At 42.8% G+C, this 21,950-nt stretch overlaps 1 protein-coding gene across 6 annotated transcripts in view; it reads left to right on the top strand.

Moving 5' to 3' along the window:
- Nucleotides 1–21,950, top strand: part of NF1 (neurofibromin 1) — a 72,644-nt gene that overhangs the window by 2,710 nt on the left and 47,984 nt on the right. For 5 of the 6 annotated variants that reach the window (XM_086859341.1, XM_086859338.1, XM_086859340.1 and 2 more), the window contains exons 2-25: nucleotides 4,550–4,693; nucleotides 6,161–6,244; nucleotides 7,809–7,999; nucleotides 10,189–10,295; nucleotides 10,555–10,622; nucleotides 10,861–10,936; nucleotides 11,450–11,607; nucleotides 12,145–12,318; nucleotides 12,492–12,614; nucleotides 12,907–12,981; nucleotides 13,398–13,529; nucleotides 15,635–15,769; nucleotides 16,309–16,422; nucleotides 16,749–16,828; nucleotides 17,366–17,489; nucleotides 18,123–18,266; nucleotides 18,654–18,900; nucleotides 19,225–19,298; nucleotides 19,406–19,489; nucleotides 19,603–20,043; nucleotides 20,433–20,572; nucleotides 21,002–21,124; nucleotides 21,390–21,473; nucleotides 21,829–21,945. In XM_086859341.1, coding sequence (XP_086715467.1) covers nucleotides 4,550–4,693; nucleotides 6,161–6,244; nucleotides 7,809–7,999; nucleotides 10,189–10,295; nucleotides 10,555–10,622; nucleotides 10,861–10,936; nucleotides 11,450–11,607; nucleotides 12,145–12,318; nucleotides 12,492–12,614; nucleotides 12,907–12,981; nucleotides 13,398–13,529; nucleotides 15,635–15,769; nucleotides 16,309–16,422; nucleotides 16,749–16,828; nucleotides 17,366–17,489; nucleotides 18,123–18,266; nucleotides 18,654–18,900; nucleotides 19,225–19,298; nucleotides 19,406–19,489; nucleotides 19,603–20,043; nucleotides 20,433–20,572; nucleotides 21,002–21,124; nucleotides 21,390–21,473; nucleotides 21,829–21,945 — 3,239 coding nt within the window. Of the gene's footprint in view, nucleotides 1–2,844; nucleotides 4,694–6,160; nucleotides 6,245–7,808; nucleotides 8,000–10,188; nucleotides 10,296–10,554; nucleotides 10,623–10,860; nucleotides 10,937–11,449; nucleotides 11,608–12,144; nucleotides 12,319–12,491; nucleotides 12,615–12,906; nucleotides 12,982–13,397; nucleotides 13,530–15,634; nucleotides 15,770–16,308; nucleotides 16,423–16,748; nucleotides 16,829–17,365; nucleotides 17,490–18,122; nucleotides 18,267–18,653; nucleotides 18,901–19,224; nucleotides 19,299–19,405; nucleotides 19,490–19,602; nucleotides 20,044–20,432; nucleotides 20,573–21,001; nucleotides 21,125–21,389; nucleotides 21,474–21,828; nucleotides 21,946–21,950 lie in introns of all 6 variants that reach the window. The other variant, XM_086859342.1, reaches the window with a different exon arrangement.

The following is a 21,950-nucleotide window of genomic DNA, read 5'->3' as shown; positions in this document are numbered from 1 at the left end:
ATAGTTGTGAACATAGTTGGAGGAGTCTGCCCAAACCATTTACATCGAGATTGGTTCAAACCAATCAGATTTAACAACAAGTATTAATCCTTTATAAACTTGATGCCATGTAAGTTATTGTGGTGGAGTGGCCATCCCTGGAAGTGTTCAGGGAATGACTGGATGTAGCACTCGGTGCTCTGTGCTGGTGACAAGGTGGGAGTCAGTCACAGGTTGGACTCAATGATCTCAGAGGTCTCTCTCAACATTAATGTTCCTGTGGTTCTGCGATTCTGATAAACTTTGGAGAAAGAAGACTTTTGTTATGTGGATTTTGGTTTAGGCTTCCCATTTGCAGTTCATGAGGTGTGATGACTCTCAGTTAAGAAAGTGTATAAAAACTGTAAGTCAATAATAATGTTCCATTCTCCCTTTAATTAAAAGGTATTAAATTAAAATAAGTGCTCCCTCCTGTTGATTTTTCTCCAGTGTTTGAGGTCTCTGCAGAATCAGAGACCTGCACATGCAGTGGTTGCAGGTACCAGCTCTGGCTTTCCTCGTGGCTCGATAGGAAATCACTGGTAGTAATGGGATGTATGGTGAGGTGTTTCCTGTGCCCCCTGTGATGTGGCTGTGCCCCACGGGGATGTCACTGTGCTGGGAGGTGAGGTTGGGCTGGGCAGGAGCTCTGTCCACAGCTGCTGTGTGTGGGACAGATACCCGCAGGAGCTGGGGGCTGAGGCAGGCTGGAGGCCTGCCCTGCAGCACAAGGTGTGCCGCTTCCTCTTCCCCGGGGCAGAACCTGCCGGGCCTTTGACGTGATGGCTCTCAGAGTGTGTGTGGTGGGTTTGCAGCTGGGCTGCTACTCTGCACAGGGCTGGAGCCCAGGGACAGGAGAGGAAATGCCCAGTGCCACACGTGTTCCCTGGCTGCAGTGAGGAGCTGCTGAATGTGTCCAGGTGGTCCATGGCCCTTCCTCACCTAACACGGTTTGTGTTGGCGGGATGGGTAAACACACAATTGGTCACAGCATCGACTTCCAGTTCACCTTGTGACAATGCTTTATTTTTAGAGCAACCTGTAGAAAAACTTTTGGAAGTTGCGTGTTCTTGGGAAGGCTGAGCTGTGAGGTTCTTTTCCGGGCTAGTGCCTCTTTAGCAGGTGTGTGTTCATAGAGGGCAGGAAGGTGCCTGTTGATTTTGAGGGATTTGTGTCTGGTTCTGACAGTGCTGATGCTGAGGTGGGGGATTGTGTAGATTTTCTGTCACCAGAACGTGTGTGTCTTATGGTCTGCTGAAAAATTCCAAGAAATTGTTTGGAAGGATGAACTGAGGTAGATTTTGGGGCTGTAAGGACAGCACTAAGGATTTTTTCCTAGATGTTGTGTGTTTCTCCAGACTATTAAGTACAGACTAAATGGGGATGATTTAACTTCATGCTTATTAATTACAAATGATAAAGCAAAATTCATGGCTCAGGTATAGCTTTTCCCAACAGCCTGAGCGCACAACTTTTACAGACACTGTCAGTGTAGTAGTTCCAAACCAATGTCCATGTTCATTTAGCAAAAGATTGGACTGTCTTGCATCAGACTAGAAAATACCTGAAACTGGAGCTAATCACTTTGCAGGCATGGAAAATACCTGCAATATTTTATTTATATTTATTATATTTTTTATTTAGAAAAAAATACTTTTTTCTAAAGGATTAGTATCTATGACCAAGACAGGATTCCTTAAATGTTTCTGAACATTTTTGGATAAAAGTAAAAAAAAAAAGTAAAAAAAAACCCCAAACACAGTAAATATATTTTTTCTTTCTCCATCTCAAAGATTAGCAGTTGGGTAGCTGTAAAGGTTACAGATTTCATCTACCTGTTTTGTCTTTGTACACTGCATGTGTAAATAAGGCAAAGTTTAGACCCAGACACTGTTGTTCCCTGTCCTGTGTGGCCGTTTGGCCCCTGAAGGAGCCCTCAAGCTGCATCAGGGAGGATGTGAGGAGCCCACCTGGCTGTAGGCTGTATGTGTTCAGTGCAGCTCCAGCCTCACCAGCTGCCTCTGTTCAGTGGAGACAGGAGCTGAGCTGGGGCAGTGACCGTCCCAGACCGTTTGCTGCTCTGGGCTGAGCTCAGAGCAGGGCATGTGTTCGGAGTGTGAAGCCCCAATTATATTTGAGCTTTGTGCTCTAATTCTGGTTTCTAATTCAAATAGCTCTACAGGAAACCATTTGTCAGTATTTCTTCTTTCTAAAATAAAATCAAAGTCAATGAAAGTAAAATTTCAACTCTTCCCCCCCTTCCCCCCGCCCCCGATGTTTAGGTTAATGGATATTTGTAGAGAAGTAAAGTAGATTCTCTTTAGTCACTCAGCACTGGCACTGCATTCTGTGAGGGGAAATAAAATGTTCCGGCATGTCAGAGTGCACAAAGAAAAGAGCTGAGAAATAAAAAATCCCAAAATAATAGTGCTAATATTTCCTTTTTTTATAGTTTCTTATTTTAAATGATAGTATAAAAAGCAATTTTACTTCTAGGTGACCTTGTTGTAGTGGCTGTTGTGGCAGGAAGCTCCAGAAGTGTGTAATGTGATGTTTCTCTGGCATGGGAGCACACAGAACTAGATCTATGACACAGTTTCTTTGAGAGGCTCTCCTCAAATGTTTTAGCACTCAGTGGTATCAAGCTTTGCTGCTGCTGTCAGCACAGAGACTTGAAAATTCAAATGAAAAGTACTAGCAATAGTGAAATTTTAAATGAAATGTATCTATCATCCACCAATGACTTTCAAAAATGTATTGTAAAAATAACATCTGACAGTGAAAACAAAGCTTGAGTCATAAATGCTGTTTATTCTGCTTTTCCAGGGGTAAAACGAGCACATTGGAGCGCCTCACGCTGTTGTAAACTGCCAGGGAATCACAAATTGGAGTGGAAATGACCTGGATTGCCCCATGGGAGCTGTTGCTGTGGCTGTCTTTGCAGGCACATCCCAGCCCTTGTCCTGGAGGGCCATCCCTGGGAGCAGTGCTCGGCGTTCCGGGGCCAGTGCTCTGCAGGGACCTGCTGCTGCTCCAGGCTCTTTGGTCTGATCTGGAGTGCCAGGACCATCTTTTCTTCATTAAGAGTCAGCCATTCTCTTAGGAGAGACCCAGCCAATGTCCATAGGGATCCTAGTCCATGGTACCAAAGGAATTGAGCTCAAACCCACAACAAAGCTCAGCTTATACAGAGGGGGAGTCACCCCATGGTGTCAGAACAGGACAGTGTCAGTGGCCTTCTCCTTCACAGGGTTAGGCTGGGTCAGGCACACTGCATTCAGAATTGTTGGACAAAAGTGCTCCAAGTTGGAGTTCTTCAATACCATTCATCTTGTGTTTTAAATCTGGGCATACTTTCCCAGAGGACAGTGGTGTCAGGTGCTGCAGGGGAGCAGTGGGGATGGTGCCCTTCCAGAGCCCCCAGCCTGGGAGGTGCCTCCTAAGGTACTTTGCAGCTGTAAAGCTGATTGTAATTCCTTGGAATCCTTCTTTTACCCTCTCTTAAATTCTCTCTCTCTGATAATCTTTTCTAATGCACAAATATGACACCATGGCATTTCCATTGAGCTGTTGCTAAATAGAAATGGCATAAATGTTCCTGTATTTGTTTGCTTTTAAAAAATATAAATTCTGAGTAAAATGATTGTTTCTGAAGAGTGGCATCCCAGAAGTGATGGCTCAGAGGGGCAGGGGGAGTTGGTGTGTGACTGGGAAGTGACTCGTTTGTGACCCCTGAAGAATTTGGGTACAGAAGGAAACAAAGAGCCCAGTGTTCACCCAGCAGCAGGAACATCTCAGGGCTGTGCAGTCGCTCTGAATCTCCTCTTTCTGGGGAAAGATGGGTTTCAGGTCTAGTTGTTACCACTGGATGCTGGGCAGGGACAGGTAACGTGGGGCTCACAGGTGCTCCAAGTGTGTTTGAGGCTGAGATTCATGACTGGGGGTGTTTGTGGGGAGACCCCAGAGATATCCACATCCCTGGGCTGAGCAGAACAAAACCAGCCTGCAGGGCGAGGCTGGTTCCTCCTTGGCCAGGCCTGTCCTGTGACAGAACAGGAGACACACCTGGAACAGCTGCTTCCTTCCAGCTCACCTGCTCTGGGAGCTACTGGGGTTTTCCTCCTCTCAGGTCCCAGGATGCATTTTTTTTCTTGCAGGTATTAGCCTCAAAAGATTTTTGGCCTTTAATAAGCCTGTTTTTAAAATAAAGTATCTTTTCTTAGAATTTTGTCTTACATTTTTCTGCTCCTTTTGGTTGCTTTGACATTCAGGTTTTAGAAAATTTATCACAAAATAGAGGTTTAGTTTCAGTTCAGAAGAAGAAGGAGGTGAACTTTGTTTTATAGATAACTAATAATAACTAATAGATAACTAATGGGACAATGAATGTAGAGAAGATGAAATAAGGTGTTCACTGTGCTCTCATGAAGAATGTTTTTCAGGGTGGTTTCTGGTGTGTCACAAGTTTTTAACCCATCTTTAAAGCTGTAAATTTCAATGTGAAAAAGCTTATAACAGTTCTCTCTTGTAGCTTCCAATAAAGGCTTGCCAGCAGAATACCCACACCAAAGTCAGCACAGAGCACAACAAGGAATGTCTCATCAACATTTCCAAGTACAAGTTTTCCCTGGTCATCAGTGGTCTCACCAATATCTTAAAAAATGTTAATAACATGGTAAGTTTTCTAATTTTACATTGTTTGGTGATTTTTTCAAATAGTTGTTATTTTTTTGTATTACACAATCTGAAGAGAATTACTTGAAATTTACTCAAATTGTTGCTTGCCTTTTACACTTACTTGTTTTCTGTTCTGAAGTTCACCAGCAGCATCCATCAGAGCCATGCTCCACAGAAAGGCATTGGGATTTTGGGGCAGGGAAAGGATTTAAAACTTGGGCTTGCCTGGCTGTTTTACTGTGTGTCTGTGTATATAAAATAGGTGTATTTTTTAACAACCAGATGAGTTTCAGTCAGAACCTTTGTCATGAGAAAAGTTTAGTTTGTTGATTTTTGAATCCATGTAATTTGGGATCATTTGGAATCTCCCCAAACAGGTAACAGAACTGGCCAGGCTCTGGCAGTACTGTTTTTATGCTTTTAGACATTCTTTGGAGTGAGCCCTTGGCTGTCAGTTTTACAGGGATGTGGATCTGCTGGAACTGCAGAGAACTGATAAAATGAGAAAATGGGTTGCCCTGCTGCTAGGGATTTTAGGCTGCTTAAAGCTACCTGTAATCCCTTTGGAGAGAGAATTTATTTTAATTAAACTCTACAGGCATGAGGGAACATGTTTATGTGCAAGATGATTGGCTGATAAATGAGAAAACTGTACAGTTAAAAGAAGTTCCTGAGTGTGAGACTTGGATTTTGAGAGGAAAGACCTAGGAAAAGCGTCAGTTAAAAAGTCAGCATTTGCTCTGAGGAGCAAGTCTGTGTTTGTCACATGTGACAGGCTGAGCTCCTGTGGGAATCAGCAATAATTGGGAAGGGTTTCTGTGGCTGAACCCGTCCCAGAGACAGTCATAACTGGCTTCAGAAAGTCTCAGCTGAAACCTGGGCTCAGGTGAGCCAGCCCTGCCCTGGGGCCAGGTAAACCTCTCTGGGTGACTCTGCCAGCACTCTGTCTGTGGGCAGTTGTACCAGTGGGGTTTTGGCTGAGCCTTTCCTGCTCTGTTTTGCTGTGTTAATTCTGCTGTAGCCAGTGGCTGTTGTTGGCCCAGGATGGGTGCTGGCTGAAGCTCCTGAGGGAATCCTGCCTTCCGCCTGTGCCCACAGTGGGGCATCCTGTACAAGACTGGAAAAGAGTCAGCAGCAATTGATACCAAAATAGGTTCTGAAAGGTGGAACCCGCGTTTCTCAGCAGCTGGTGGGCCTGATGGAGGTGAGGGGCTGCAAGCACCTCCAGTCTTGCTTTGCAGGTGCTGTTTGTTCCTTATTGCATTTGGCATTGCAGACTGGACAGATACTTCTTTAGTGATAAGGTTTTAATTCCTAATTTAATCTGATTTTCACTGGCTTTATGTCTAAACTCAAACCAGAGCAGTGATGGAGCCATAATTTACTGGGCCACTTAGCTGCTTCTCTTCACATTACAAGTCAAATATCTGTGTCTCAGATGAATCCATATCCTTTCTACTTCTAGAGAATATTTGGAGAAACTGCTGAAAAGAATTTATATCTATCTCAGCTGATTATCTTGGATACACTGGAAAAATGTCTGGCAGGGGTGAGTAGGCTTGCATAAGTAATTCTAACTTGGAATCCAATGGGTTGGAGAATACAGGTCAAATGCTTGTGTACCTGTTGTTACTGGTACTGAAAACTCATCAGATTTAGAGCTAAGTAGGATTAATGCCATTTAAAAAATACTAAAACTTCCTTTAAATGCAAGTAGTTGATGTAATTGAGGCATTAACGATTTGGAGGGTGCTTTTTATTGCCTAAAATGAATGATCTTTTTTCATGTTAAGAGTAGCAGAATATTCGGTACAAATTTTTCATTTTGTGCTACTTAGTTCTCTGCATACAGTGCTGAGTTTTCTCTAAATGTCTTAAAACTTTCATTTGTTGAAGTAATTTTCCATGTGCTTTTATATACAGCAGAAACTTTGCTGCTCTAGAGATGATTTCTGCAGGTGTTTCCTAGATTACATTAGTTAACCATGTCCAAATCTCCACTGGGAGCCCGGGCCTGAGGTTTCCAGTCAGAGATGCTGCGAGGCAGTTTGCTGGTTCCTCTGGGAGGAGAGTGGTGCTGCTTGTACAACTTACTGTGCTGAGCTGGAATTGCAAAGCCAGACTTCACTGAGAGACAGATTTGCAGCGGTTCATTCTTCTAACAAGAACGGGATTTTATTTTTAGTTTTTGTATTCAATTTCCAGCTTTACAGCTGAGGAAAACACCTCTTTTTGGCACTTTTTGTCTTTGATGCATTGAGTCAAAAAAAGTTTTGAGTCAAAACCCCAGAATTTTAACTTCAGAATTTACTTCTTTTTGAGTACTTCTTCTATGCATAATGTTTGAAACAGTGGTTTTCCTGATAGATTATCATATTTAAATAGCCTAAAATTGTGCTGAATGTTTCTTGCTCTGTCACTTAAATGAGAGCAGTTTGAGGCAGAATATGTTAAATCAGAGTGAGCCAAAGCTCTGTACAAAGCGTGTTGTGTTCTGTGGTATCTTCAGATGGATTTCTTGCTCAATGTTTCATCAAGTTCTCATGGCAACGGGACTCAGATCAACTAAGTGGGAGTCTCTGAAACTTCCCAATTCCCTATGGAAAATTCATTGGTAGAATTTTAGAAGGCTTTAGTGCTGACCCTACTGTTAAAACTTGCTCTTAGTAGGGCAAAGTTTCACTTTGAATTCTTTTGTAAATAGTTTCCTTATGTCTCACACTGTGCAAACTGGCAGAAATCAGATTTTTCTTTCTCAGGGAAATTAAGTCATTTTTGACTCATATAGAGCAATTCCTGGCAAGAACGAGGGAGAAGCATCTCTTTTTGGTTCATTTTTTAATATGAAATACTTGCTGTCAAAATATGGCCACCAAGCCCCTACCCAAAGGGAAGTGAGGGTGGGCTTTCCCCTTCAGCCCTCAGTGGAAGGTGGTCAGCGCTGTCCCAATGCTCCAGAGCAGTGGGGTGCGTTCAGCAGAGCAGCCTCGAGCTCCATCAGCGTTTCCCCGAGGGCGTGGGGTGCTTTGGCTGCGGTGGGGAAGGTCGGATCCTGCTCAAGGCACGTGCTGCAGGCTCCGAGCAGGATTTAGGGCAGCACCGTTTGTTTGCAGCAACCGAAGGACACCATGCGCCTGGACGAGACCATGCTGGTGAAGCAGCTGCTGCCCGAGATCTGCCACTTCATCCACACCTACCGCGAGGGCAACCAGCACGCGGCCGAGCTGCGCAGCTGCGCCTCGGGGGTGCTCTTCTCGCTCAGCTGCAACAACTTCAACGCTGTCTTCAGCCGCATCTCCACCAGGTACTGACCACTGCAGCTGCCCTTGGGAGGGACAGCCGCTGCGCTGCTGCCTGCAGCCTTTCTCTGGCTGCCGCCAGCTGCTGGCTGCTCAGAGGAGCCAGTGCTTTATATGCTCTTTAACGGGGTAGTTCTCAAGTGGAATGCCCTCAACCTTTCACAGTTTTACATGGGCTTCAGGTTATGAAATGAACCTGTTTCAACCCCATCCTGGATTACTGCTGGTTGTATTTATTGTTTTTTTAATCTGCTTTCAAAAGTACCAGTGAAAATAGTGAATGAAAATAATGCAGCGGGAAAAGTTGAATAAGTTCTTGCTGGTGCAAGGTGTCTTGGAATGAAAAAGGATGCTGAAGCTAATGGTTGTATCTATTTACTTACAAATTTAGAATGAAAACTGGTGATTGTCCACAGCTCTGCTGGAGCCCCATGGTTGTTTTCCTGCTAGGAAGCTTTTATGTTAAATCTGTCTTATGCCTGAAGGGGACAAACAGCTGGGCTGTTTGTTAGTTGTTGGAAAAGACCCATTTGTCTTCTGACTGACTTGAGTTTCACAGCACATTTACTGTTAAAATAACTGGATTTTCTTCTTTTCTAAGTAAGAAGGGAGACAAACCCAAAATTTCCTTCTATTCTTTGCTCTTTTTGCTCTGCTCCAGATCCTTCTGATGCTTTAGCATTTGTCAGTCCACTAGAGTTGTGTGCTAAGCTTTTTATTACTGAAATACTTTGATGTTTTTTGGAAGGTGCTTGAAGTAGCTTAGCTCTTGTCACACAGTGTTACAGTTGACATCATTCTTGATTTATTAGAAGTGGAGCTTGGGCAGCCTTACATGGTCAGATAGCAGTGAGTGAGCCAATTTAATTGAAACAGAGATTTATATTTTCCTCATATATATTTCTTCGGAAAATGTTTGTGTTTTAGAAATCAGTCTAAAATTAGTTAGTAATTTGAAATTTAAGGTATTTTCAAAGTTGTTACAGAGCCTTTAATAGAACATAGACTTGGCAGCTAGCATGGGGGGTGTGGTTTTACTCTGTAGGTTGATTGTGTTTTGTTGTTTATGGAAATGGAAACAATTTCTTTTGCTCCTTTTATTGGAAGAATTTTTCAGTTGAAATTTTTTGAGTCTTTCAGTCTACTCAATGGATCTGTGTGTATTTGTATGCCTGTAGCAGGGTTTGTTCCCCTACTACAAAGCCCCCCCAGCATCCCTTTGAGCTGGAGCACAGTGCTTGTCCCCTAACCTGTTTTCCCTTGCAGATGGCTTGTACAGCAACAGTTGAATGTTTGGCCAATTGTTGCTGGTCTCCACAGGGGTCAGCCTGCTGCCAGTCAGCGCTGCTGATCCCTGACCTGGGTTTCCTGTTTAGGCATATTTCTGGGCCTTGCACAGCAGCTGGGGGATTTTTGGCATGAAAAGTACAGCAGTGGGGACCTTCCCATTCCCAGTGAGGGCTGTTAAGTTTCCCTGGCGCTGAAGACATGAAGAACTGCTTTTGTGTCTAGTGCTAGAAATCACATTCCATGTCTGAAACACATCTGTAGCCTCGGAAGGAGCCGTGGCAGTCCCGAGTTTGTGGGAACAGATGCTGTAGTGATCAGTGGCTTGGTGTCTGGGAGATGCTGGGTAAATTCTCTGAGACACCAGTGAAAAGATGCTATTGTGTTTAAACTGGTGTGATTAAACTTCATCCTGTGTGCTCAGGCCAGAGAAATGTGGACCAAGAATAGTTGTAGCTCATTGCAGTGATATCCAGTACTATCAGTCACTGCTGTACTCTGAGATCTTACCTGAGGCAGGACCTGCTGTGAAGGAGCAGTAGTCTAAAGGTCAGTCAGAAAAAAGTCCATGACTTCAATGTTTAGTTGAAAAGATGATGAGGTTACTGACAGGAGAGCGGATAACAGGAGGATTTGGGCAAATCTTGGGCACAGACAATCCACAGAAGGTACTGGCACCTTGTAAAGACTCATCACTGGTTTGCTAGCTCCATTTTCAGTATGAGGATGGCACAAGACTGTAATATTAAGTCTTAATCATGCAAGATCTTTTATTTCTAAATCTGGAAATGTTTATCTGAGATGATGGAACATTCCCCTGCTATTGAAATGTATAGTCTCACAGGTGTGTTCATACCTGTCTGACAGGATCTGATGGAAAAGTTTATTTGCTTTGTGTATTTTTTAGATTGCAGGAACTGACTGTTTGTTCAGAAGATAATGCTGATGTTCATGATATTGAACTTTTACAGTACATCAGTGTGGATTGTTCAAAACTCAAGCGACTCTTACAAGGTATGATCTGAGCCTGTGCTGTGAAGTATTTCTATTTGAATCTCTTTAGTCAGAGATGACACAGTGCAACTGATATACCTGGGGTTTATTGCTCTGTTTTACTCCAAACAGTCATGTATTTACTGAAGTATTTAAAAATAGTAAAGTACTATTAACACATGGATTTGAAAATTGCTTTGCGCTTCAAGTATCTTGTATAACCTGTGTTGTTTTTAGAACAAGTTTATGTTCTAAATGCAGAAATGTTTTATCTTTTCAGAGACTGTATTCAAGTTTAAAGCCCTGAAGAAAGTAGCTCAGTTAGCTGTTATCAACAGTCTTGAGAAGGTAAATGTTCAATACTTCTGTTTCATTGCTTATTTGCAGTCTTTCTTCTAGTTTAGGAATAGTTGCAATTCAATAATTTACTATAAAATAGAAATTGCTGTCTCCCTTTGATGCAAATACATTTTGCAAGAAATTTTGAATGACTAGAATTAAGAATACATCCTCTCTTTGTTTAAATGTGTAATTCAGTAAAACTGTTGAAGCTCTGGAATGTAAAGATGTTTCCCATTATCTGCAGGCATTTTGGAACTGGGTGGAAAACTATCCTGACGAATTCACCAAGCTGTACCAAACCCCTCAGACTGACATGGCTGGTAAGGCATAACACATTACAGTGTTCAAGGTTGGTTTCTCAGACATCCCCAAATGCATTCACTTATATTTGTGCCCTCTTTGCTCCTTGTGCAGCCTGCAAATAAACAAATTTCTGTCAGCCTTTGTCAGGGCAGGCAAGGGTATGTTCCTGTCTCTTTTCTTTCCTGACTCCCCTCTTAAAAGAGACTAATTTTGTGCTTCACAAGACAAAGAAATAAACCCCAAAAAATGGAGACTCTTTAAATATATATTTTTCATCTTGATACAGGGTAAAAACTTAGAGAACATCACCTTTACTTGTCTCTAGTGAAAAAGAGAGGCGAATTTATATTTTCAGGTAAACCATGTCTTTAACTGGGTTGAGACCACTTGATCCCCAGTAGCATGTCAGTAATGTGCAAACCAGAACTTTCCTTCTGTGTAGGTGGAACTATCCCTCTGCTCTTTTAGACCTGTTCTTTACCTCTTCACAGTTAAAACTGGTATTGAACTTGGGCTTATGTTTTATGCAGATTGTGCTGAGAAGTTGTTTGATTTAGTGGATGGCTTTGCTGAAAGCACAAAGCGTAAAGCAGCTGTGTGGCCACTGCAGATCATCCTCCTGGTCCTGTGTCCAGAGATAATCCAAGATATAGCAAAGGATGTGGTAGAGGAAACGAAAATGAACAAGGTAAGAGAAGCAGCTGAATTCTGGCTCTGGGTTTTAGAGTATGCTTGGTTTTGCTGATTCTGTATTTCAGGGATGTATAATTTTGTCTTTCTGTCTTAAAGAGGACATTGCAATTCTATATGTAAATTTATGCACTCTTTTTAAGTTCTCACCTTACATACATTCTTTTACTGTCACTAATTCACACAGATACTATGTCCCAAACAATGTTATTTCAGAACTTTTCCATCTCCTTGGAGATTTGAATCTGTGCTGTGATTTCCTCTGCCTCCACGCGCAGCAAACGGCTGTGCTGAGGTTCTGGGGTTTGCAGGGGGCTGTGAGCCCCACAGTTACAGCATTTGCAGCACCTGCTGGGTTTGATGTGGCTGCAGGACCAGGGCTGAGAGTGAGCAACCACCTCTTGTGCCATTCTGATTGCCCGGGTCAGTCAAAGGGAATGTCTTTAATAATGGCTGGATTTCTCCAGAGTGCTGCATCCAGTTGGTTTTTGCTATCAGTGTCTGGTTATAACTATCCCTGGTTTGAACTCTGCAGAAGCTGTTCCTGGACAATCTCAGGAAGGCCTTGGCAGGACACAGTGGGAGCAGGCAGCTGACTGAAAGTGCTGCTATTGCTTGTGTTAAACTGTGCAAAGCATCTACATACATCAACTGGGAAGATAATTCCGTCATTTTCCTGCTAGTGCAGTCCATGGTAGTAGATCTTAAGGTAAGAATGTCTTGTTTCCTAATTGCAGTGAAGAAATTTGAAATAATGAAGTGAACTTTGAATTTCTTCTTCATTAAATACCAGTGGTTTTCAGTGGAAAATTTTGTATTAAAAGTAGCCAAGAATAATCATGGCATCTGATTTATATATTTATATTTTTCTGAATTATATAGAATTTGCTGTTTAACCCAAGCAAACCTTTTTCAAGAGGCAATCAGAATGCAGATGTAGACCTCATGATTGACTGCTTGGTTTCCTGCTTCCGCATAAATCCTCACAATAACCAACACTTCAAGGTAAGAACACTGCTTATGGTAAGTCATTCTCTACATACTATTGACAACCTGTCAGTTATAAAAGCTGTGCTAACAGCAGCTTGAAGCTCATAAATGAGTTCAACTGTATAAATATCCCTTAGTAATAAATCCCTGCATGTTTTGATAAATCTTTTCACAGCTGATTAGGCTTCTCTTGTTCAGATTTGACAGCTTTGTCAATTTAATAAAAAGGCTCCAGAATGTTTTTTTCAGGGTGATAAGAAAGATGGCAAAGATATTCCTAAGTGGCTTTTATGTATTTTTATTGTAGATCTGCTTGGCACAGAATTCCCCGTCAACATTTCATTATGTGCTGGTAAATTCACTCCACCGAATCATCACAAACGTAAGTCCTGGCAGTATTTCATCAGCCCAGTGTCTGGGGCTTCTGTTCAGATCAATATCTGCTTAGTAAATACCATTTGGATAGCAGACCAAATCTTGTGAGTGCGGAACATCTCAGGGGTGGTGCCTGCTCAGGAGGCAGAGTGATGTAGTGAGCAGCTGGGTTGGAATCATTGCTTCAGTTGCAGCCTGTTTAAAAGTTGCGAGTTTGATAATGCGCATGCAGAATGATGATGGGCATAGTGGTAACAGTGTGCAGAGCACTTGGGGTGAGGCTTCCTTACACTGCCTCGCTGCCACAGAGCTGTGGCTCAGTGTCAGAGTACTGGTAAGAGTGTGCAGAGCACTCAGTGAGGGCTGGGTACCCTCAGTGCCACAGAGCCATGGCTCGGGCTCAGTGCTGCCCTTGCCTTGCAGTCGGCGCTGGACTGGTGGCCGCGGATCGACGCCGTGTACTGCCACGCCGTGGAGCTGCGCAGCATGTTCAGCGACACCCTGCACCGCGCCATGCAGGGCTGCGGGGCGCACCCCGCCATCCGCATGACCCCGGTAAGCCTGGGGGCACCCCCCGCCTTCCCCTGTGCCCAGCCCTGCCCTCCTCTTCATCACGTTTGTGCTGGACACCGGAGGGGGGAAGAAGGTGGTGACAGGGAGCCACACGTGCTCTGGAGCCCTGTGGTGCTGGGGGATTGGCTGCTCCTGGTTTGATGTCTCTCGGTTTTCCTGCTGCTTTTAAACTAGCGACACACAGCTATTTGTCCTGTAACTGTCCTCTGTGGCTAACTGTCCATTTTAAGCTTTCTGGCTCTGTGAATAGCTGGATAACATGTCCATCCTTGCTTAATGTGAAAAACCAAAGCATTCTGTATGTGTCACTGAAAAACTGTGATACTTTTACCATGATTGGCATGTTCATTTGTCTTGTTTTATGTTGAGCAAATTGGCTGTTTTTTCTTGGTGACAGCAACAAAGTAAAAGATTTTTCCACCATTACAAAATCAAGTCAATATTCTTGGCTGTCTTGGAGAAAGTTTTGAGTAAGTTCAGATTTGTAGTTCATCCAAATTCTTCCAGTAAGTTCACATACAGCTGTGTTGCTACATTCTCCTCTGAGCATTCCTTGAGGACTTCTGCTGTGACAAGTGGTCTTGGTGGGTTGGTTTAGAAAGCCTAAAATGAGACATAAAAATACTCCTGTTGGACTTCTCAAAGGAGAGCAAATGAGCACAATGCTTTTGGTTGAAAGCTACTCCATGTTTAACTTGCTTTTCACCTGTGTGTATTCATCTGTTGGAGAATAGTTGCCCTGACACTACCCCTGCTCTGACTGGTGGTGCTTTGTCTTCTGCTTCTCACTTTCCCTCTGCCTGGCTGCTGTCGCCCACGTGGTCAGACGCCCGCCAGCCCCTGCTTTGCATGGCCCTGGGCCTCTGCTGCTGTAAGTATGACCCGTAACTACCGCAGAAAAGCCCTTCCTTGTGCTGACTTTTCTGTGCATAGTTACCCGCAGAGCCCGCCAGCCCCGGGCCGGGGGCCACAGGGAGCGCTCGCAGCACCAGCGGAGCTCCTTCCTGCAGGAGGGCACTGCTGGCTCTGTGCCCAGCACGATGCTCTTCCCAGTCCCCTCTCTGGTTTAGAACTGGTTCCTAATTTCCAGCCTGAGCTCACTGATGCTGAATTCCTCCACGTCTGTCCTTGTCCGGTGCTGTCTGTCAGCGTCCCACCACTGGTGGTTCCTCGGTGCCTTGCACAGAGCCTGGCCTGGCTTTCTCACTGACACTCTTTAGTTTGAATTGTGTGGAGGCACTAAATGAATTCACAGAAATACATCTCCTTTCGCCACGTGCCTCTCCTAGAAATCCCTGACCTGTAGCCAACTAAGGCTTAGCACAGAATTAGCTACCTCTACCACTGTGCTACCAATTTCTTGATCAGATACTTTATGTGGTAGGTTTTATTCCTTACATTTGCACAATAACTAATTATTGAAATAACACAGAACCTAATTTCTTGTGGAATTTAATCATACAACGTCATAGCTCATCAGTTACCTTGAAGGTGATTTCAACCTAGGCTTTCTCCTTTTTTTCAAAATTACAAGTAGTTCACTGCTGTTTCAGCTGGAGGCAGATTATTTTTATAGTTAAGTGATGCCCTGTGTGCCTTTTAGATCTGAAAGGTTCATTTTCCAGAGATTGTTGAGGTGAACATGCAAACATCTGGCCTAGGGCTGTAGCAGAAAATAAAGACATGACTTTGCCTTTGGAAAAAAATTCCCTCTCATGTACTCAGAAGGAGTTGGAAATGTTTATTTTTATTTCTGTCTCAGACCAGAGAAATACCTAGTAATTCTTTTTGGTCCTTTTACTACTTTTCTTTTGCCACAGTTTTTCTTTTTTGCAAAAAAAATTATGTCTACATGCAGCTTACTGAAATAATTGTTAAGGGAACTTTAAAGATATAATAGTGATTGCCTGTGAGAGAGGGGATTTTGAACTAGAAGGCTATATGACTATACTTGAGTTTCATATACTTTTAAACTTTTTCTTGAATTATAGGTGATAAAAGCAATACATTTCATCAGATGTTTAATTTTAACTGTTATGTTTGACTACCTTCCTGACAAGGAATGTGATTTATTTTCCTTCAATCAGAGCCTTACATTTAAGGAGAAAATGACAAGCCTTAAATTTAAAGAAAAACCTACTGATTTGGAAACCAGAAGCTACAAGTTCTTGCTGTTGTCCTTGGTGAAACTGATCCATGCAGATCCAAAGCTTTTGCTGTGTGTAAGTAAATCCTACTGCCATACTATTCAGTCAGAATTTAATTTTGAAGCTGCTAAATGAATAAAAATTAATGGTCACCTGGCCATCTAGGACACTTCCTACCTATTTTCTCCTCTGGTTATGTTCCTCCTGTGGTTTTAAAGGAAAAAGAAACTGTAAGAGACTTTACAGAATCAGAGCAACACAGCAAGAGAAAGCTTGAAGTTCTCTGAAGTAGCTCTGAAGGGGAAGGTGGGAGAAGGAGAGTGGAATAGAAGAAAATTAAAATAAGGGGGTTGGAAATTAGTCATCATTTCAATGAGTACTGTCTTAGATCTTCCATTTTCTCGGGTTTGTGGTGGTTTAATACAAAAATATTCCAGTTCTGTCAGAGACATGATATGCAAGGCGTGTTATGGATTAAAAATAAAATGACAGAGTCTCTGAAAGATCCCAAAATCCCCCTAGTTCAGCAGCAGGAATGCTGCAGTAGCTGTCAGTGGTGTGGTCAAGCAGGGGAAGGTTTTGCAGCTGAGCCTGTGCTGTGTGTTTTTGTGCAGAACCCCAGGAAGCAGGGTCCCGACTCGCAGGGCAGCACGGCCGAGCTGATCACGGGGCTGGTGCAGCTGGTGCCGCAGTCCAGCATGCCCGACATCGCCCAGGAGGCCATGGAGGTGAGGGGCACAGCCTGGTGTTCCTGCCACAGCCTCTCCTTCAAAACAGTATTTGTCTGTCTGTCTGTCTGTGCAGCATGGCTTTGGACAGAAGTACCAGGGAAAACCTCTGTGTCTGCAGTATGAGCATGAAGTAAAGACTAAAATGAAATGCTGTTGATACAGACTGACATTGCACTCTTGCTCTTTTATGGAAAATGCTTTTTATATCTTTTGCTGTTCTTAAAGCAGTGTAATGAATATGTTACTGCACCTGTTTCTCTGCCTGTGCTCAGGTACTCTGTAAAGTTCTGTCATTAAGTCTTTTGCTGTCTCTTTGGCTTTAGGCTTTGCTGGTTCTGCACCAGTTGGACAGCATTGACTTGTGGAATCCTGATGCTCCTATAGAAACATTCTGGGAGATCAGGTACGTAAAGAAACTTAGATAAATGAAAGAAATAGCTGTTTTGATTTGTCTTCTCTTTTGAAATAGCTGTGAGTATTTTGGGATAGCTTTGCAACAACAGGGAGCTCATGGTCTCTTCGGGCGGGGGGAAAACCCGTCACACTTGACACTAATTTGGACCCTTTGGCAGTTTTAACAGAGAGTGTGAGGCCTGACGGGATATGAAGAAGGAACATTCCCTAGATGTGTTCCTTCCAGAGCAGAGTTGACACGTTGTCAGAGCAGTGTAGGTAACTCGTGCTGCCCTGTCTGTGCTGTCTGTCCCGGGCAGAGCTGGAGCTCTGGCTGCTCCCGGCCGTGGGCGCTGGGAAGGGTCCAAGGGGAGCTTGGCCTGTCCATGCACACTCTCACCTCTCTGTTGTACTGCTGGAAGCCCAGGGTAGTGTTTGCACAGGGTGTTCATGCTAAGTGCCTATTTCTATGTGAAACATAGTGTGATACCTTCGCAAGTGTTGGTGCTCCGTCAGAAGGCTGATGCTGAATTTCATTTTACTGCAGCTCACAAATGCTTTTTTATATCTGCAAGAAGCTTACGAGTCATCAGATGCTCAGCAGTACAGAAATCCTCAAGTGGCTACGAGAGATTCTCATCTGTAGGAATAAATTTCTGCTAAAAAACAAAGTAAGTGAACATTACCATCCCTGTTGGGATCATTAACATGAATTGTTCTCTGTTGTGTCACTTCCTTTATTTACCAGGTTATTTTTGATTGGAAGAGATTTAATAGCTACTCCTACATGTTCTGTTCTCTGATTTCCTTTCTGCTTTGTGAGGCACCTTGGTTAGAATTGGTAACCAAAGTTAGGTTTGGTATTTTTATTTTTTTTCCTTTAGCTGCACAGCTTGCTGTACTTGCCTGGAAAATGAAAGTTTCACAGAAACCTGTGCCTTGTGCCTCTTTGCCTAATACAGGGAAATAGTCCCCAAGGTGAGAGAAAGGAAAGGTAGTAAATGGTAAAATACACATGTTCATGGACAAAGTAAATTTCCTTTTGGATCTCAGGTTCTTGTTCTTCTGAGTCCCAGAATTCTGACTTGCTTCTTTCTGATAGTCTTAAAGTATCAAATAATGTATTTTTTAAGGAGAAGTATCAGTCTAAGATACCATTAACACAAGGAACTTGATCACACCCTGAGAGCAGCAGTGGAAAAAGTACTACGTAAATGTCCAAGAGCTTTTTACCTTCCTCAAATCTGTGCCTTTTGCTCTGTTAAAGTATCAGTTAATACATTCTTTTCCTCCTCTCTTTATAGCAATCTGATAGGAGTTCCTGCCATTTCCTCTTCCTTTATGATGTCTCTGGAAGTGGAACTAGTCAAATTTCTCTTGACCATGACGAAATGATACGCTGTGCACCAGGGGCTACCCTGAGGAAAGGGAAGGGGAATTCTTCCATAGTAAGTAATACATATTGATAGTTACTTTTATCATTTGATAAGAAACCTGTGGGCAATTAGAAATTAAATCACTTTTAGAGTAATTTTAGAAAATAAAATTAATTATTTCTGAGGAGAAAAAGGCAGTTTTGTCCTAAATAATGTATATATTTAATGTACTGGTTAACAATGATGTTTCAAACTTTATAAAGTCACATTTTTTCAGTTAAAATGTTGGTGAATATTTTTTGATTAGGATTGCAAACAGCATTGCAACATCATATAAGAGCTCTGATCCTTTCTAGGATGGCTTATTCCTACTAGACCAAAAGCAGTTTCAAACACAGTTTGGCCAGGGCTGAATTTCCACAAGCAATATTCCCCAGCTGGGAATTGTATGTTTCCCAGGAAAGCGCAGCAGGCTGCAGTGGAACACCGATCTGCCGCCAAGCCCAGACCAAGCTGGAAGTGGCCTTATACATGTTCCTGTGGAGCCCAGATATTGAGGCAGTCCTGGTGGCCATGTCCTGCTTCCGTCACCTCTGTGAGGAGGCCGACATCAGATGTGGAGTAGATGAGGTCTCAGTGCATAATTTTTTGCCAAACTACAACACTTTCATGGAGTTTGCATCTGTGAGCAACATGATGTCAACAGGTAAGAGTCATGAGGCAGTTAAAGTAACTTTGTACCTGGTCAGAAGACTGTTACTTGTGTTTGAGTTCTTTAAACAGGTTGAGGTTCTTGATTTCATGCTGCTCTGGCTTTTCCTGGAATGTCTTAATTATTAGAACTGCTAGAAAGCGAAAGGAATCTGGGTGACAGCTCAGGAGGATTTTAAAATCATGTAACAAGAAGCTACCTTTCTAAAGACTTCAAATGCAATATATTCCTCTTAATGCAATATTTACTTTCAAAGATCATAAAGTTGATGTAGATGGGTTTTGAAAAACTTAGTTCAATGTTCTGTGCCCTTTGCAGGGAGAGCAGCTCTTCAGAAGAGAGTAATGGCGTTATTGAGGCGCATTGAGCACCCCACTGCAGGCAACACAGAGGTGAACTAACTTCTCACTTCATGTGCTCTGTGTTCATATTAAAAAAGCAAACACTTGTACTTGCTACAAGTAGATTTGAAGTTAAATCTTGATATATCTTCTTTCAGGCCTGGGAGGATACGCATGCAAAATGGGAACAAGCTACAAAACTAATCCTTAACTATCCAAAGACCAAAATGGAAGATGGGCAGGTGACTATGAATTTTTCCATTGGTTCAACATTTCAAAACTCAAAATAAGTCTTTAGGGTTATTTATTTTAAGGAGCTTGAGTTTTAATGTGGCAAATGACCCTTGCTTCCCAGGTGGCTGAGAGCCTGCACAAGACGATCGTGAAGCGGCGGATGTCGCACGTCAGCGGCGGCGGCTCCATCGACCTGTCAGACACAGAGTCGCTGCAGGAGTGGATCAACATGACCGGGTTCCTGTGTGCCCTGGGCGGGGTGTGCCTGCAGCACCGCAGCAGCGCGGGGCTGGCCACCTACAGCCCCCCCATGGGCCCCCTCAATGAGCGCAAGGGCTCCATGATCTCCATGGTCTCCACCGAGGGCAGCGTGGAGACCCCGGTCAGCAAATTCATCGACCGCCTGCTCACACTGATGGTCTGCAACCACGAGAAGGTGGGGCTGCAGATACGGACCAACATCAAAGACCTGGTGGGGCTGGAGCTCAGTCCAGCGCTTTATCCAATGCTCTTCAACAAGCTGAAGAATACCATCAGCAAGTTCTTTGATTCTCAAGGACAGGTAAAATGGTGATTCACAGTTGTGTCGGTCCTGTCTTTCCCCCATGTGACTGAAATGGATGCTTGTTTGTGTTCTGTGCACACCCCCTGTGAGCAGAGTGATCATCCCAGCATGTGTTAATGGTTATTGTGTTGTGATTCCAGGCTGCATTTAACATTCTTGAATAGTGAACTCTTGAGTGCAGAATCTGTGAGATTCTATGTTGGATCCTTATGGCTGGCAGGGTTCACATACTGAATCTTGACATGTATTGGAATTTTATTGGTGTGGTGGCAACTAGAAAAATGGTTGTCCATGAGATTTTTGAAATGTTGCAGTATATTTGGGAAATACCCTTTCTTTGGTTTTATGTGTAAAAAATTAATCAGAATCTGTGTTTCATCCTGTAGGTGTTGTTAACTGACACCAACACACAATTTGTAGAGCAAACCATTGCTATAATGAAGAATTTGCTTGACAATCACACAGAAGGGAGCTCAGAACACCTCGGACAAGCAAGCATTGAGACAATGATGCTGAATCTGGTTAGGTAAGGAGCCCTCTTGACCTTCACAGGCATACACAGGCATGTTTAAGAAGTGAGTTGGAGCCTTCTACTTCATATCTTTTCTGGTTTTGTCCACGGAGAAGCAGCAGCTGATTTTCTGATCCTCCTTATGGTTCTGACTTCAGTAATTGTGTAAGTTGTGTAGCATGAAGTGCATTGCTGAAGAATGACCTTTGTTTTTTAAAGAACTGACCATTCCATAGCTTGGCCCTATTCCATAGGCATTCCTGGTTACTTTTCTTTACGCTGATGTTAGTGGTTAAAAACCAGCTGAAGGGTAGATTTCTGTTCAGTTTTACACTGACAGAAAATTTGTTTGGCCAGAAGAAATTTGCTTCTGATGAATTTCCTGGGGGAAGGAAGTGAAGTAGCATGAAGTATTTAATTAATCTTTTTGCTTTTTTTCTTCAGGTATGTGCGTGTGCTTGGAAATCTGGTACATGCCATTCAAATAAAAACAAAGCTCTGCCAGTTAGTAGAAGTAATGATGGAAAGGAGAGATGACCTTTCATTTTGTCAAGAAATGAAATTTAGGTAAGGATGGCATTACTTCACTCATAGAGTACTGTAGGCAGGTTTTCTTTGGTTATGTGGTTAAAAAATAAACTAAACCCCTGTCACACCAGTATTCCTGGTACAGGGATAGTTCCCTTGTGTCTTCAGAATAATTATGAGCCTGGTACTGCATTTAAATATTACCTACTTTGTGGTGATACTGAACACATGTAACAATTTAATGTGTGATACAGACAAGTAAAAAACCCCAACAAAGCTAAAACAATCTATTTATGTGCAACAGGAACAAAATGGTGGAATATTTGACAGACTGGGTAATGGGAACATCAAACCAAGCAACAGACGAGGATGTGAAATGCTTGACAAGGTAAGGGGCACTCTTCACTTACAACAGCATTCCAGGTGGCATTTGATAGCCATGGGTGAGCTAGCATGTTGGGCTTGCTGTAACAATAATAATGGTAAGGAAAAGACAAAAATTGAAACTGAAGCTTTGGTGAGCAACTGCAGAATTGTCTTTAATGTTTAGTCTTAAATGACTTTGCTCCTTTTAATATTTTCTCTAATTTAGAACCTGTACCACAAAATATAAAAACTATTTCCATGATGGACAGAACTTTAGTGGAATACCATTTTATTCTTAAAAATGTTGTTTTTTCATCTGCAGGTAGAGCTATAAGCAAAAGTGGCTTATATTTTATTTGTTAAATTTTATTTTTCAGAGATTTGGACCAGGCGAGTATGGAAGCAGTGGTCTCTCTTCTTGCTGGGCTTCCACTCCAGCCTGAAGAAGGAGATGGTGTTGAGTTGATGGAAGCAAAATCTCAACTATTTCTCAAGTAAA

The sequence above is a fragment of the Cyanistes caeruleus genome, chromosome 21, assembly GCF_971803275.1.
Source record: "Cyanistes caeruleus chromosome 21, bCyaCae1.hap1.1, whole genome shotgun sequence".
NCBI lineage: Eukaryota > Metazoa > Chordata > Aves > Passeriformes > Paridae > Cyanistes > Cyanistes caeruleus.
This window is presented reverse-complemented; position numbering and strand designations above follow the sequence as displayed.